Source organism: Cololabis saira, chromosome 13, assembly GCF_033807715.1.
Source record: "Cololabis saira isolate AMF1-May2022 chromosome 13, fColSai1.1, whole genome shotgun sequence".
Lineage (NCBI taxonomy): Eukaryota > Metazoa > Chordata > Actinopteri > Beloniformes > Belonidae > Cololabis > Cololabis saira.
This window is the reverse complement of record NC_084599.1, coordinates 37412934-37429998: the sequence shown is the minus strand read 5'-3', so window position 1 is coordinate 37429998 and position 17065 is coordinate 37412934. Positions and strand designations below refer to the sequence as shown.

At 41.7% G+C, this 17065-nt stretch overlaps 1 protein-coding gene across 4 annotated transcripts in view; it reads right to left on the bottom strand.

Annotated features, from left to right (window-relative positions):
• Positions 1 to 17065, bottom strand: part of LOC133458677 (1-phosphatidylinositol 4,5-bisphosphate phosphodiesterase gamma-1-like) — a 75585-nt gene that overhangs the window by 29090 nt on the left and 29430 nt on the right. For 3 of the 4 annotated variants that reach the window (XR_009783961.1, XM_061738835.1, XM_061738837.1), the window contains exons 5-20: positions 15095 to 15142; positions 14684 to 14768; positions 14519 to 14599; positions 13225 to 13259; positions 12777 to 12849; positions 11982 to 12077; positions 11771 to 11892; positions 9579 to 9664; positions 9351 to 9471; positions 7999 to 8167; positions 7158 to 7277; positions 6975 to 7082; positions 4706 to 4890; positions 3527 to 3727; positions 1951 to 2070; positions 1650 to 1833 (exon numbers count right to left, since the gene is read on the bottom strand). Coding sequence is in view for 3 of the 4 variants with exons in the window: in XM_061738835.1 (XP_061594819.1) it covers positions 1650 to 1833; positions 1951 to 2070; positions 3527 to 3727; positions 4706 to 4890; positions 6975 to 7082; positions 7158 to 7277; positions 7999 to 8167; positions 9351 to 9471; positions 9579 to 9664; positions 11771 to 11892; positions 11982 to 12077; positions 12777 to 12849; positions 13225 to 13259; positions 14519 to 14599; positions 14684 to 14768; positions 15095 to 15142 (1834 nt within the window). In the remaining variant the exon portion in view is untranslated. Of the gene's footprint in view, positions 1 to 1649; positions 1834 to 1950; positions 2071 to 3526; positions 3728 to 4705; positions 4891 to 6974; positions 7083 to 7157; positions 7278 to 7998; positions 8168 to 9350; positions 9472 to 9578; positions 9665 to 11770; positions 11893 to 11981; positions 12078 to 12776; positions 12850 to 13224; positions 13260 to 14518; positions 14600 to 14683; positions 14769 to 15094; positions 15143 to 17065 lie in introns of those variants that run through there. The other variant, XM_061738838.1, reaches the window with a different exon arrangement.

Sequence of the window (17065 nt, the reverse complement as noted above, 5' to 3'; positions counted from 1 at the left end):
TGTTTAGAGGAACCTATGTATGTACCGGGTTAGAGGGGGAACATATAGGAGAACGGACCAGAAGAATATAGAGTGGATTAAAAATAAAAGAGCTGAGCTACATGTGTCTCCCGTCTGGGCCATCGCAGACTGCCTGAGCATGAAATGTTACTAAAACTAGTGATGCACCGAAATGAAAATTTTCACCATTGCATAAATCAAATAAATTTGATTTAGGCATGCTTTTAAAAGAAAAAATCTTTTACAAAATTACAAGGTAGAAAACATTTGTTTAACATAAAAAACTGCATTTACATTTTTTAATTTCCCAGCATTTCTTAAATATTCCAGCAAAGAACAATAACTTAAAATAAATAAATTAGCAAAATACATTTTTTGGCCATCTTTGAGCTTACGTTAGGCTTAACTGACTGAACATTGTAACATAGGCCAATAAAATGCATTAAAGCACTCAGGGTTTTTTATAATTTCAAATGATAAATCAAACTTGTAGTGCTGAAAGACTTTGCAGATGTGCCCCCTCTATATATTTGAGCAGAACATTCATTGCAAACAGCCATTCTTGTATTATTCTTTGCCACTCTAAAATACTTCCACACTGCTGACATGTTTGCATCGCACCACTTCACTCCACGCTCTTCGCTGTTTGATTTTGTCATCTAAAAACGCACCTGTAATAGATCGATTTATGTTGTTTTGGTTCCACCTGCTGGTGAATGTTAGTTAAATTCTTATGTGGTTAGTTTTTGGTTGGCCAACGATTTATGTGGTGCGCAACAGTTACGGAGCGGCCAGTCTATTTATATTACAACGCCGTTATTAATTGTTCGGTTTTTTTCCCACTTATTCCACCGAACACCGAAAGTGTTTTTTTGCCATTTTCGGCCGAACAATTTCGGTTACCGAACAATCGGTGCATCACTAACTAAAACCAAACAAATCTGCCGCCTCTTTCTTCTTCCTTACGTGCGCGGCGTCAGCGCGTGAAATATAGTCCGGGCGAAATACCTGCTTTGAGCTGCAAAATTAAACGATTCCTTGAGGCATAGAAAATTCCTCGATAATTATTTGTAATCGAATTACTCATTATTCGAGGAATCGTTTCAGCCCTAAAACATATTTACAGAATTTATTTCGTACAAGTGGATTCTTCAAAATGATCGATGAATACTTGACAGATGTGTATAAGTCTGTCGTTAAAGTTAAAACAGCCTTCACTTTAGTTTTGAAGTTCAAACATCCTGAATGACAGCCACGATGACTTTGGAAAGTCCAAACATTCCTCTTCACATTTCTAACAACTCTGTTCGCCATAAGAAGATAAAACTCATCTCTAAATAAATGGAGGGATGTGACAGAACAGCTTTTTATAGCGTTTAAATTCTCACCACATGAATCCAAAGAAACATTCGCTCAAAGGGTCAAATCTGTACCTCATCTTATGTAATCTTACCTTTATTTTGATAACAGATATATTCAAATCTGGTCCTTTAAAATAAAAGTACATGGTTGAAACCCAAATGTTTTCTTCTTTTAAAAAGTATATTTTCACCCTGAAAGTATGCCGATGACATGCTTAATCTCCCAGATTCCAACTCCCAGCAGCACGTAGGCCGTCTCTCTTGGAGGACGGCGTGCGTCCCACTCACCGTGGTGCCCATCCGGTCCAGGGTGTCCTCGTTGATGGGGTAGCGCAGCCTCATCTTGCGGTACAGAGGATGTTTCTCGTAGTAGCTGACCAGGTCCACCAGACTCTCGAACTCTGCCGAGCTTCCCAGCATGAAGAGACGGCCCTCCTGCTGGATACGACAGTGCTTGATCTTCCCCTCCGCCCTGCACGCCATCGAAAACAGAAAAGACAGGCGAGGGTTATCCGTGTGGTCGGGGGGGGGTGTGTGAGGGCAGGTGAGGGCAGGTGAGGGCGGGCCGCCCTCTTCGGGGCTGCGTTACCTGAAGGAGATGGCGTAGGAGTTGTGTTCGCTGCGCTTGCGCACCAGGAAGGCGCCGTCTCTCGGCACGCGCATCAGCATGTGTTCGGCCTGAACCCGCGACAGGCTGGAGTGGAACCACCTGCAGGAGAGACGGACAGCTCGTCATGACGACACCATGAATGAAGCACACCTGCTCACAGATGCTGTTAAAAACACTAAAACCAGAAAAATGAGCAGCTTTATTGGAGGAAGCAGTCGACCAATCAGAGCAGGCTGAGGCTTTGGTGGGAGGGGCTTATCTGGGAGACGGGAGCTAAATTAAACCTTTTGAAACTAACCCGCCAGTATTTACTGCTTTAAAGCAGGGCTGGGGATCGATTCAAATGTCAAGAATCGATTTGATTCCGATTCTTAAGATTCAGAATCGATTATCACATTTTGATTCGATCCGATTCGATTCCGATATTGATTTGGGTTAGTGTTATTAAAACAGTTTTTTGAGCTGTTGCATGAATTATATGACTGTCTAGTTATGCAACGTATTACTACTAGTATTATATTGAGATTCAACAGCAAGTATTGGCAGCTAATGATGCTGTAAGGACCAATCAGCTCCCACAATGTTGATAGAACTGCTTTCAGAAACATCGTGTGGCAGAATTATCAGATCCAGGGCAGCAAACAGAGACAGGGCTGTATAAAATCGCTTTTAGTTTTTCCCACATTCCATTTTAATTTGTCTTTTTCGGTTTTAAATTTTTGAGAATTTGGTTTTTAGCATTTTAAGTAAATGTAACCCCAAGACAGTATTTAAAGTAATGAAATATAAAAAATGTATGCAATTATAACTGAAAACCTTAATGTTTTCAGACCTTTAAACATATTTAAAGGCAAAAAACATGGCACCAGTTATTCTTGTGTCCAACAAAACATTCCTTTTTTGGGCAAAAACAAAAAAATATAAAAAGTTGTAATGTAATGATGAAAAAAAAATCAATCGATCTTTAGACATATGAATCGATTTTTAGAAATTAATATGAGAATCAATTTAGAATTGGAAAATCAATTTTTTTTAAACACAGGCCTACTTTAAAGTGCAGTTAGGAAAAAAAAAAGAGATGTTTTATTTAAACATTTAGTCACTTTAACGGTTTTGAACCACATTTGCAGGAGATGACTCCGCCCATCCCCAACTAATCCAAAAATGAGCAAATAGGTGGAGCCAGGATGCCAGGAGGTTATAACCAGCTAGTAACGCCAGCTTGGCTTAACTCCTGCTAAGCTGTGAAACTAATGTTTCCATACATTTATTCTGGTCTAATGTGTCCATCCTCACGTCAGATGTAACAAAACTTCACCGGAAACCAGCATTACGACCATTTTCTCTTAAAACTATGACCTAATCCTCGTAATAATCATTGTTATTAGTAGGATGGAGGATGAAGGGGATCTTCCATCCTACCACGGGGCACCATCAGCAGTGATGCTGACACCCATCTGCTGTGTGTAGGACCAAAAACACCAAAATGATGGTGGACTCCCCAAAAACTCCCGATAACCAGCGCGAGCGCGTCTGTCCGGCGGCGGCCGCTCACTCTCTGCTCTCGTGTGCGTTGGGCTGCGGCACCGGGTTCCCCAGCCGCATTTCGAACTCGTTGCAGCGCAGCGGCGTGTCCCTGTAGTGGCAGATGAGGCGGTAGAGGCTGTCGAACACCAGGTTGTCCGTCAGGTAGAAGCGGGTGGAGCCGGACTCCTGGCGCGAGTGGATCCTGCAGTGCTGGACCCGGGCAGAGCGCCTGGAGGAGGAGCGGGAGCCGGTTAACTTGGAAGTGCCATACTGGACTTGTTTGTAAAAAAACTACGAGGTCGATCGGTATTTTGAGTAGAATACGATCACTGGTGAATCAATCATGTATTTGAACTTGTTATTATAGTTTAATTTATCCATATATTGTGTATTGTAATTCTGTATGGGCGGCTATATGTCCTACCTTTCTCAATAAGATCCTGCTAGCCCAAAAGAAATTTTTGAGAATGGTTACTTTTGCCAAAAAAACAGAATCTTCCATTTTTCTTTTTAGAAAATGTAATTTGTTATCTGTCTTCAATGTGAATACCTATCAAACCTGTGTGTTTATGTATAAGTTTGTATATTCATCTCATGACCTGCCACTCAGCTTCAAGAATTTTTTTTATGTTTTCCTCAGACATCCATTCATACCAGACACGACACTCAAAGAACTTTCACCTTCCTTTATGCCGGACTTCACACTATCAATGCACTTTAAAATACAGAGGACCGTCGCTATGGAACAATTTACCTACATCACTAAAATCAACTGGCTTTGTTCAAAAAACACTTGAAAAAATCATTTTTTAGTTAAGATCAGAAACACATCTGGAGTTGTTAAATTGTACTTTTTTTCATGCAATTATACCACATTTTCTTCATTTTTTTTTCCATCTGTCAATAATTCAGTAGTGTTTTTCTTTTTTATGTTAAATTGTCTTTTTCTGTCTTATATTATCTATTTCTATATTGTGTTTTTGCTTTTGCTGTTGTTATTGTTTATGTATGTTGTTTATGTTTGTTTTATAAAGGGGAGGCATTTTCATAAGCCTTTTTGGCTTCCACATCTCCTGCACAATGCTTCATTTGACCTTTGTTTTTTACTGTTATGTTTTATGTGCAAAATAAACTAAACTAAAAACTAAACTAAACTTGTGTTGTTGTTGTCGTGACCCCTCTTTCCCCCCCTCCGGTTGAGACTGACCAGAAGGAGAGGGTGTAGTCCCCCACGAAGGTCTCGCTCTCCCGCACCAGGAAGGTCCCGTCCTTGCCTCCGCCCTCGCAGTAATCCTGCAGCAGCTTCTCGGCCACCTGCCGACCGTCGCGCCCGCCACCGAGCTTCCCGTGGAACCAGCGCTCCGCGCAGTGCTGCTCGTTGTTGTTGCACTCCTGACGGGCGGCAGAGGACGACAAACATCCGCGTGAGGGTTAGAAACTTCCAGAGGTGTCAAAAGTATTCACATTCATTACTTAGGTAGAAGTATAGATACTAGAGTTTAAAAATACTCCTGTAGAAGTTGAAGTATCAACTCAAGTTTTTTACTCAAGTAAAAGTATAAAAGTACTGGTTTCAAAACTACTTAAAGTATAAAAGTAAAAGTAATGTAAGGGGGAAAAAAACCATTAAGGACAAAAGCCATTGAAAATGAATGTATCTTAGTATAATGCAAATATATTAAAGAACCATATATGTGTACTATTGAGCATTAACATGTGTTTCAGAGAGCAGGAGATATGATGACTAGTTGCCTATAAGTATTGTAATGGTGCAAAAAGTCAAACTTCAGAGGCATGTTATCATTTATCCTAACCTTTATTGGAATGTACATCCAAGTTTAGTTGCAGGAATCTGAGGGAACGGATGTAAGAACAAAACTGGACAAGAACATCTGAAACAACCACAACCAAATTCACTCTATCCGGATGGAGCAATTTAACTGGATAGTTTTGTTTTAAAGGCCGAAATGAAATAGAGTAACGAGGCTGTTTTTAAAATGTAAGGAGTAAAACGTACAGATAATTGCGTGAAAATGTAAGGAGTAAAAGTAAAAAGTCGTCTGAAAAATAATTACTCCAGTGAAGTATAGATAACCAAAATTTCTACTTAAGTAAGGTAACAAAGTATTTGTACTTCGTTACTTGACACCTCTGGAAACTTCCACCGTCTCACAAACACATTCATAATATATTTGGATTCAAAATTCCTTACCGGTTTGATAGTCTATATATGGGTGAACTCCAATTTGAGGAGTAGAATAACAAAGATAAGAAACTGCTACAGATACTCCTTGCAGCGAGCAAAAATGCTGTTACAAGGAGGTGGTTAAAACCTGAATCCCCCACTATAGATGAACGGATAGGAATAATATATGAAAAAAATGTAATGGAAAAGTTGTCATTCTCTAAAAGTCGAGAAGGAGAAATTTTACCAGATGTGTCTAAGTGGACTGAGTACATAAAACTATTAGGTCTGACTTTTGCTAACTTGACAAAAATAAGGAGTGGGATCAAAATGTGTTTTGTAATATGATATATTGATATAATCTACAGCACGATCTTTACTCATTCTGCTTTGTGTGTAATGTTCTGTATGTAATAGTTAAGATGAGAAACTTTGCATGTTCCATGTAAATATTTTACTAAGAAAATTCTGGGAAGAGCCAGGAAGCAAATTGGACATCAGAAGTTCTACAAAATGTCATGCCAATGTTATGTTAACGTAGTTGAAGTGATTATGACGCTATGTAAATCTGCATTTGTGAAATCAAGGCTTTTCCAAATAAAAGATAAAATTAAAAAAAAAAAAGAAATCTCCACCGTCAAACATCAGACAGTTGTGGAAACGTTAGGAACTCCTTTATGAATCCAGATTCAACCCACGTTACTTTTCACCAGGCAATTATTTATTTTCAAAAATAATGTGAACAAGAAAGAAGACTTTGTTAAACAATCACTCGCTTCATCGGTGGAATAAACGATAGAGCTGCATCCCTGTGGGTTTGGTTTCATGTCCAGCACCGTGTTTCAGCAGAAACCTCATGATTTGGGCCTGTTTTGCAGCGATGGGACCTGATTTATTTTTTTTTAAATTTATTGTATTTATTTATTTTTTTTAACATATTTATTTATTTATTTATTTTTTTTTGCTGCTGTCTCTCTCCTAAAATAACCATCATTCTAGAAAACCATCATACTGATACACACCCACATACACGCCCACATATAAAAAGAAATCTGAGCAAAAACTATTTTGTTGTTTTGGTTTTCGTACTGCTTTGTCTGTCTGTTTTTAAAATTAAAAAAATGTTTAAAAGAATGGCTGAAACATGAATAAAAGGACCCGATCCGAGTCCAGACCTCGACCTACAGAAACCTGCGTTTAATGTTTCTCCATATTTGTGCAGAGATTTGAAGTTAATTCAATAACTTTAAAAGTAGAATATGAAAAAGCCGCTGCAGCGTCCCCTCCTTACCTCCTTCCCTTCGTCCTCCTCCTCCTCTTCGGTCGTCTGGTAGCGAGACGTCTCCTCCGAGTAGTAGATCTTGTTACTGGACAGGACGAAGTAGTGCGGCGTCCAGGTCTGGAAGTCACACAGAAGCTCGTTTCAGTAACACGTCCAGGGGTCTGGACGAGCGTCTCCGTGGCGACCACTCACGTGGTCGATGGGATCTTCCAGGTAAAGGATGCCGTTCTTCAGCGAGTTGCTGATGTCGTTCTCCGAGTAGCTGGCTGACGTCACCTCTTCGTACAGAGTTCCCTCCACCAGCTTCTTGTGCTGCAGAGCGATGAAATAAGTGAGCGTCAATTTAACGCAGAACCTTAAATCAGCCTTAACAAACATGGCGGAAGGCGGATCTGAGAGCGAGGAGCTCGTTGTTAAACGAGGCTCCAGCTCCGTTATCTGGAACTGGTTTGGATTTAAAAAGAGTGACGAGGAGCAAACATCATCTATTATATGCAGAGTCTGCAAAAAAACAGTGAGTGCAAAGGATGTCTATATATTTTTGTTCTTCATCATGTTGTCTTTTGCACTATTTTGTTGCCCAACAGAAGGAAATGGTTGTTACATTTATATATAACGTTTGACTATTACGAAAAAAAAATTGCAATAGTATCTAATTTGTGGCATGTTCCAAAAACAGGTTAATTTGCACATTTTATTTATATTAGAAGAGGTCATCACTGATAGGATTTTATTTTCAGTGAACTTTTATTTATTTGTCCCGTTTCTTTATTTATCAGGTTGTATTTTTTTCTACTTTGTGATTTTATAAGCTAAGAAAACTTGAACGACAATGGTACTTTTGCTGTTTGCAGTTATCCCACTGTTTGAGCCATACAGTTTGAATAAATGTTGAATCTGTTCTTACATTTCAAACTTGTTCCATTTTTTCAGGGATTACTGTACCCTTAAAAATTATGCGAAACAGAGCAACATGAGAGCTGGTGTTAAAGGTTCATCATGATTGTCAGGAGGACTCAAAGTGCCACCAGACCTTGATGAGGATCTTCCTGCGGAGCTGGAAGGGTGAAGGAAGCTCGTCGGCGTTGCTGTCCACCGGCTTGGTGAGCAGCAGATCTCCAAACACCTTCTTGAAGTGTGTGGCCATGTTCCTCTGCTGGACCACGCTGCAGTGGTCCTCGATGGACAGGATGACGGGATACCTGCAGGAGGGAGGGACGAGGTTAAACCTCAGGGACAACACCCCCACGGTCCATCAGGCCGACGGAGACTCAGGCCCAATCCCAATACACCCCCTACTTTCTACCACTAGCCCTCCCTCACTATCACTACCCCTAAAAAAGAAGGGACAGATTTTAGGGCACTTGAAATCTTCCCAGGGGCCTGTCCCAATACTCCCCCTACCCCTAAAATCAGGAAGCTGAGAGCTAAAAGCTGTTTTAATTTCCGCTGTAGCGCTGTTAATATGCCACTTTATTAAGTTTTAATATTTTTTCAGGCGTAAAAGTAACCGTTAAGATCCCCAACCTGGGCTCAGTTTATCCAAATAACGCCTGTTAAGAAATTTGACCCAATGTTTTTGGAGATGAGAAGAGCCGCCGGCCCGGAGCAGCAGCAGCAGCAGCCGGAGTACAGACGCCGTCGTCCCGGGGGAGAAACCTGCAGCTCTGTTGAGAATTACCGCTGGCTGAAATAAATCATTTAGGAAGATAAATGTTGGTTTAATAGATGAAATCTAACAGTTGTAGCTACGCCTGTTAAGAAATTTGCTCCGAAGATTTCGAGATTTCTGCCTGCCGGCTCCGGAGCTGATTTATGGGTCCGCGTTAAATCGACGCAGAGCCTACGGCGTAGGGTACGGCATACGGCGCACGTCGACGCGTTACACCAACGCGGGTTACGTAACCTACGCCGTAGGCTCTGCATTGGTGTAACGCGGAACCATAAATTAGCCTTTATTCTGGCGTGATCTTCGCAACAACGGCCAAACTAGTGACTATATACATTCACTGAGTGAATATTATGAAAGTAAAATATATATTTCTCGCTAGAAATGTAATCAAAACGCATTTTTATGCAGAAACTAACTCAAAATATTGATTTTATTCACTAAAAAATAAGAAATGTCCGCCATGTTTTTTTTTGGATTCAGTCCGCAAATGACGACGAAAAGCATTCTGGGAAATTTTTCTGGCACTAGATCAGCTAGTCAGCATCCGAAAACACTCAATCCGTAGGGACAGATTCATAGCCACTACACTACTTTTCTTCACTACCCCTAGGTGAAAAGAGGAATTGGGACACCACTACCCTCACGGGAACGTGCAAAATTTAGTGGTAGGGCTGAAAACGAGGGGTAGGGGGAGTATTGGGACAGGGCCTCACTCAGAGGTGACGAAGGCGTGCTCCTTGATGGTGTGCAGGACGTCCAGGAACTTGATCTTGGAGGTCAGAGTGTGGCCGTGGTAGATGATGGGGAGGTCGTCGGGTCCGTCCCAGCAGTCCACTGAGATCCAACAGAACAGAACCAGAGGTGAGGATTGAAGCTTCGTCTCCCCAACAGAGCAAAGATGCACTACGGTAAACTCAGATCAGAACTCTGGTGTCATTTACGTTCAATGCAGCGGCAGCCCATCCGCAGGCAGCGGGCGTACGCCTCCAGAGACGACTCGCTGGAAAACTGGTCACCTGTCAGGTAGCTGAGGGAGGAAGGGAGGAGAGAACAAGAGATGGAGGAAACGATAAACCAGAAAAGAGCCATAAGCCGGTCATCTCCACGTCAGGATCCAGCGTCGGTCTGTTTGTCTCGTTAGATCAGAGTTAACCCCTCCTTTTCTTTAGTTGATTATTAATGTTTCTAAATTACAGATTTAATACAACAAAACTGGATAAACTGATGTTAAAACAGGGATAAGTCCCTGCGGAAATAGAAACTAAACACATCTGTAATTTTACTAATATGTTTGAACCTTATGGAAGTAAATCTGCGTCATCGGAAGAAAAAAGTGATTCTAGAAAGATTTTTATTAAAGTGATTTCTAGAAGAGTGATTTCTAGCACTGAATATTTCTGTATTTAAATTATGTATCTGAATGTTTTTGAACGTTAAAATATTCAACCGCAACATCCAGGAACCCGAACAAGAGCAATCGATTCTAGATTCAAGATCAGGAACGTGCATCGAGCACGCATCACTCCAGTACAATTTCATTTTTTCAAGTTGAATTTTTTGCAGTTGAATATTTTAACGTTTAATTTTTTGCAGTTTTAAATCTTATCGTTGAAAAACATTCAGATAGTTTCAATGCATAAATATTCAGTGCTAGAAATTGCATCACTTTTTTCTTTCAAAATCCGATGACAGACTTACTTCCAAAGAACTTTTAGTGAACACGAGTATAAAGTAAATTTAGCCGTTTTAGTGACTCACTTCATCGTAAAATACGCACAAATCTAGAGTTTGATGGCAGGAGTTTATCTATTGTCCCTCTTGTTGCGTATATATTTGACGTAGACGCCCTTCCTCCACGTCTATCCAGGTCTGGGACTGATACCGCGGGTGTCTGGGGCCACGTGGGCTTTTGACTCGGACCTTTCAACGGGACCAGGGATCAGTCTGCCTGAGAAATCTCCGGCTCCGCTCCTTTCATATAAAATAAGATGCCAGCACGGCGTCACGGCAGAAATGGCCAACTATTGTATTCCTGACACTGAATGGACGTGGACTTGACCTTAAGATGACCTCATGACCTCTACGATGTGAATAAGTATCAAACAGGAATCCTGATGTATAAAGTCATATGCTCTCCATTAACTTTACCCAGACAGTTTCATAAATATTTTGAGTTTAATTCTTATTATCATTCATCCTCCACAAGAAAAAGGAATGATTTGCGTATCCCCTTCTGTAGAACTGCAGTTTTTTGATACTGCAATTTTCATTTATGTATCAAGGTTGAACAGTTAAAAACATCTAAGTGAAACATGCTCAACATTATCTGCATTCAAAAGAAAGCTGAAAAAAAGTTTATAGATTTTTTATATACATGACTGTCTCAGAAAATTAGAATATTGTGATAAAGTCCTTTATTTTCTGTAATGCAAAAATGTCATACATTCTGGATTCATTACAAATCAACTGAAAAATTGCAAGCCTTTTATTATTTTGATATTGCTGATCATGGCTTACAGTTTAAGAAAACTCAAATATCCTATCTCAAAAAATTTGAATATTCTGGGAATCTTAATCTTAAACTGTAAGCCATAATCAGCAATATTAAAATAATAAAAGGCTTGCAATATTTCAGTTGATTTGTTATGAATCCAGAATGTATGACATTTTTGTTTTTTTAATTGCATTACAGAAAATAAAGAACTTTATCACAATATTCTAATTTTCTGAGACAGTCCTGTATCTGTGTTTTTCATTCACCATTATTCAAATATATTTCTAAGCTATTTAATTGTATTCTGAAGTATCCTATAACTCTGAGTTATCAGTTATACTGTATAGGCCTATGTATTGTGCTTATATGGTTTTGTGAATTATTGTTTTTTATCTTTTCTTGTTTTTAGGAGGGGGGAGTCGCTTATAAGCCCTTAAGTTTTCTATGACCTCTCCTGCACATCTTTTTCTTTTTCTTCTGTGTAATGTTCCTTTTTACGAGTGCAAACAATAAAACAAACAAAAAAAAACGGGGGCATATTGAGCTTTTGACAGATCCTCAGACCCGGCTGGAACCAGAAGGCCCGGCGCAGGCAGCCGGAGGACACGGGGATCACCGCCCTCCTGCGGTCAGACGTACGTGTTGTGCGAGGAGGAGATCCAGTACTGAGACAGCGGCCTCTTCATGTCCTCGGGGACCACCACGGCCGAAGGTCGCGGGTTACACGCCGAGTTCTCTCTGGAGAACAGGAAGGTCAGGAACTGCAGGGACACAGCGAGAGGGACACGGAGGTGAGTAGGTGAATCGGCGGGAGACGGGTCGGTCCTCGTGCATCTCGGCGACGCGTCACCTCGTCCAGCTGCAGCGTCGGCTCCGGCTGCGACCCGCCCTTCAGGTAGCCCGCCAGAAACTCTCTGACGCGACTCAGGTCCGACGCCCAGGACTCCTGAGACGAGCGGCAGGGAGGGAAAGTGAGCAAGGGGCAGTTTCAGGGGGGATTATAGTAGAGGTGGGTGCAATTCATCGATGATGCATCGCAATGCGTCACGTGACGATTTGGAATCGATTCATAATTTTTTATTTTATTTTTTTTTAATTATCCTATCCAGATTCCAGACTGAATAAGCTGCTGAATCATTTCATTTTCAAGAAATACACATTTCTTATTGTTCACTTGAAATATGGCAGATATGTTTACACTACATAAATTTGATGGAAGTACATATCTTGTTTACTTGAATTAATGAACTCATTGCAAGTGCAGCTTTCCCTGGTCAAAGTTAAGTAAGTCAAAGAGCAAATGTTTACATAGTCATAAAATAAATTATTTTGTGTCTTTGAAAAATACATGTCAAATGTTCAAAAAACCTTGTTATTTACTTAATGAGTGTTGTTAGAGGAACTGAGTTAATTGATTGGCTATGTATTTACAAATGTAGCCACAGATGAAGACAAAATCAATCTTGTGTGGAAAAAAGCATTAAAAATCACAATAATCGAAGAATCGAGGCACCAATAATCGAATCGAAAATCGTTATAATCGAAGAATCGCAGAATCGAAGCTCCAATAATCGAAATCGAATCGAATCGTCAGGTACCCTTGTTTGCACACCCCTAGATTATAGTGCCGACTTTAACTCTGTACCTTCTGGTCCATCTGCAGGAACTTCTGGAAGTCGTAGAGGGAGATCTGACACAGCTCCGGCCGGTCCACGTTCCTGGAAACACAACCATTTTCAGGAGGTCAAATCGCAATTCGCGCGGCGAAGGCTGAACAAGGGTGGAGGTTGTGGAGGAACGGAGACGCCATGCTTTAGCTGACTTTAGCGTTTCACCTGAGCCAAACGTAATCGGGCCGTTTTCTACTTAATGTCCCGTAACATCGAGAGAAGTCACATCCAAAGGCGTGAGGAAATAATGGCAAGCACATGTGGAAACATTTTTTGAAAAAGCCAAAACCTTCTTGATAAACTGATATCGTCTTAAAGAGAGACTGGACAGGTGGGGGAGGGGAGGGCGGCATAAAAACAATAGACTATAGACGCCGAGGAGGAGGAGGAGGAGGAGGTGAAGGTGAAGGTGCAGGGACTCACCGCAGGGGAAAGGAGAGCTCCAGCTGTTCAATTATCTGAGGAAAGAAAAGGGGAGGAGCCAGGTGACGGACAGGTGGGAGGGAACCAGGTGAAGCGTGATGTGGTGCGAGTGCAGAGCAGGAAACTGTCGTGTAAGTTAACGGTGCCTTTACTCAAATAAAGCCCTGAGGACAGTTTCTGACGTACTCAAACTTTTCCTAAAGTCCAAAGAAACATTGAACATTTATTCCGAAATAAGCCAAAAATGTTCTTGGCTGCAGAAAAAACAAGGATTGAGTTTGTACTAAAGCTGGGCGATATGGACCAAAAGTCATATCTCGATATTTTCTAGCTGAATGGCGATACTCGATATATATCGATATTTTTTCTGTGCCTTAATTGGGGTTTCCCCCAAAGCATTATAGCATAGCATCTCTGTTAGCTTCATTTTTTTCTGAGGCAAATCCTTAAAAAAACAGTCAGTTTTAATACAAAGCCTCGTGCCAAATGTCACACAGGTTCCTTTATTAACAGAGGTCTGCACAATATCAAAATGTATAAAACAAATGAAATAAAAATAAACTGCCTGCATATATAGAATAAAAATGCTTCTTGAATAAAATAAAACAAATATCCCTTTCCTGCATAACAATTAAATTAAAATACACTGTGCAATTAATACAATGTAGACAGTAACAGGCAGACTTTTCCACTGAGGTTGACAGTTGTGCAAAATAAAAAAACATTTGTGCAAATCTCAAATAAAACATTCAAGTCAATTTGTCACAAAATAAGCTTTATCAAAATCCTAAAAAAAAAAAAAAAAAAAAATGTTTTTTTTTTTTAATAATCGATATAAAAGATATTGTCTCGTACCATATCGGGTTTGAAAATATATCGATATATATTAAAATCTCGATATATCGCTCAGCCCTAGTTTGTACTTTTAAAGGCGTCCTTTGTTTTCTCCTCAGGTGAGTCAGGAGCAGCGGCTCCAGGGCGTATATTTGTCTGGAGTGCAGCGTAGATCCGGTAGATTAACTTCCCCTGAGCTCAGTTCAGCCGGGACATGCACTCCGAGCCGTGCACACCTCTACATCCCAGTTAACTGCCCCAGTCTGAGCTCACTTATCCACCGCAGACTGAGTAATATGTGCTGATTGTGTCAACATGTGTTACAAAGCAGGAATAAAAGTACCTGGCAGCTAAACTCGTGCTGGATTCACCTGGAGCCGTCTGCATTCAGACTCTTTCCAACTAAATGTGTTTGTTAATCGTCTATGTTTTGAGTGCATCGGTGTCGGCTGTCACTCACACTCCTCTGGGCATCGAACATGAGCGTTCTGTAGAGCTGAGCGAAGTTGGGGTAGGACAGCTCGCTCCTGGCCTCCACCTCCTGTGGGGGACGGAGAAGGACGTGACATCATCAGAACGTACAGAACTACGGGGGAAGAAACCCGTCGTGACGCGAGTGTCTGACCTGCAGCTTGTCCTTGAGAAAGCGTGTGTTGGGGACTCGGTAGTTGATCTGGGGCAGCAGAGCCTTGACCTCCTTCACCGTGATGCTGGGGAGGAAACCAGAGGATAAAAGGTCAAACACAGCACCGGTCAGGTCCGGTCCGGACAGTACCGAGATGCAGGGGTAACAGTTCGGAGGCTGGAGTGCAGCTTGAGGTCCTTTAGGAAACAAAACGTACGGATGCAACCCCGAACTCAGCAGCAGGACGTGACCAGGAGAGTGTGCGGGGCGACGCCCTGACAGGACCCCAACGTGCTGTCAGATGATTCAGGATCCGGGTTCAGCTCCACCTGCCACCATATTCCAACCCGCGAGCATCCGTCCCAGGCTGCTGTGAAAGTTGCGGATGGACGTTTGTTGTGTGTCACCCACCTGCCCTCGTGGCTCCTGTCCATTACGTCAAACTGTTTCTTCAACCACCTGAAAAAAAAAGATTTTAAAGTCAGTATAAATGTGTGACTGCTAGCAGTTTATGGGAAACTGAAGTTGAAGGACTGGCTAAGTCTACCCAACCCCTAACCCCCAACCCCAACCCCTAACCCTTAACCCCAACCCTAATCCCCAGCCCCTAACTCCCAACCCCAACCCCTAACCCTTAACCGCAACCCTAATCCCCAGCCCCTAACTCCCAACCCCAACGGCCAGCCCCTTAACCCCAACCTCTAACCCTAACGCCAGCACCTAACCACTTACCCCAACCCCTATCCCTTAACCCCATCCTTAACCCCTAACCACAACCCCAACACCTAACCCTTAACCCCAACCCCAAACCCTTAATCCCAACTCCTAACCCCTAACCCCCAACCCCAACCCCTAACTTTTAAACCCAACCCTAATCCCCAGCCCCTAACCCCAACCCCTAACCCCAACCCCTAATCCCAACTCCTAACCCCTAACCCCCAACCACAACCCCAACACCTAACCCTTAACCCCAACCCCAAACCCTTAATCCCAACTCCTAACCCCTAACCCCCATCCCCAACCCCAACCCCTAACCCCAACCCCTTATCCTTAACCCCCAACCCCTAACCCCAATCCTAAACCCCCAACCCCTAATCACAACCCTAACCCTTTTGGTTCCAACTGAACATTTTCGAAAAGCTGTTTTCTAAATTGAACTGAAAACGAAGCTGGTTCCTGGGAGGCAGAAGCAGCTTCTTGAGCGTATTGGCTGAGATTACAGAGGGGTTTAAACTGTTTACGGAGACAGGAACTGGGCCCGCTCGCTGCTGAGCTGCCGAGCAGCTCCAGCTGCCGCGTTGGAACGGTTCCCAGATCTCGTGTCCGTTTGCATTGTTCGTAGGACCAGCTGTTTTGGAGGGATTTGATTGAATGTGACACGAAAAAGCTCAGCAATGGGCATGATTTCACATTTTGAAATAGTTGTTAAAAAGAAAGATATTATGCTCTCTTTTCCAGGAAGCTGACAGGATTTCTTTCATTGGTAAAAAAAAAAGAGTCCAGCGCTAATGATGCCATGTCTTAACAGCTCCATTCATGGCGCCTGGTTTCAGTGGGTGGAGTCAGGCAATCACTGCCACACCCTCCATCTGCAGGGTACGCCTGCTCTGAAACATGTCCAGAGGAACCGCAACGGGAGCCAGATGTGAAGTCAGATGAGGAGAGTTCAACAAGTCCAGTCTGAAGCGTCTCAGTGTCCTGCAGAGCTGAGTATCGGATTAATTAAACCCCCCGTCTCCATTTCTGAGTTGATAGCCACTTCAGAAGATGAACAACACGCTTCCTAGACAACAGCCTGGATGAGGTGGGTACTTGGGTTCGGAGTCGTCCGATGTCCAACATTAAAACACGTTTATTGATTCTTTTTTCCCCAAGTCTGCAACCCCAGACGTGAGTAGTTGGATTACACGAGGATTCTGTGGTGTCTAGAAGTGGTGAGGACTAGGCCTGTGTTGAAAAAATCGATTTCCCAATTCTAAATCGATTCTCATATTAATTCCTAAAAATCGATTCATATGTCTATTTTTTGGGGGTTTTTTTCTTTGTTTTTTTTTTAATATTTATTTATGTACTTTTTTCTTTTCATCATTACATTACAAATTTTGGTTATTTTTTTGTTTATCCCCAAAAAAGGAATGTTTTGTTGGACACGAGAATAACTAGTGCCATGTTTTTGCCTTTAAATATGTTTAAAGGTATGAAAACATTAAAGTGTTATAATTATAATTATAATTGCATAAATTGTCTATATTTCATTACTTTATTTACTGTCTTGGGGTTACATTTGCAAAATATGCTAAAAACCAAATGCTCAAAAATTTAAAACCAAAATAGATCGAAAATGGAACAAATAAAAACGGAATGTGTGAAAAAATAAAACCG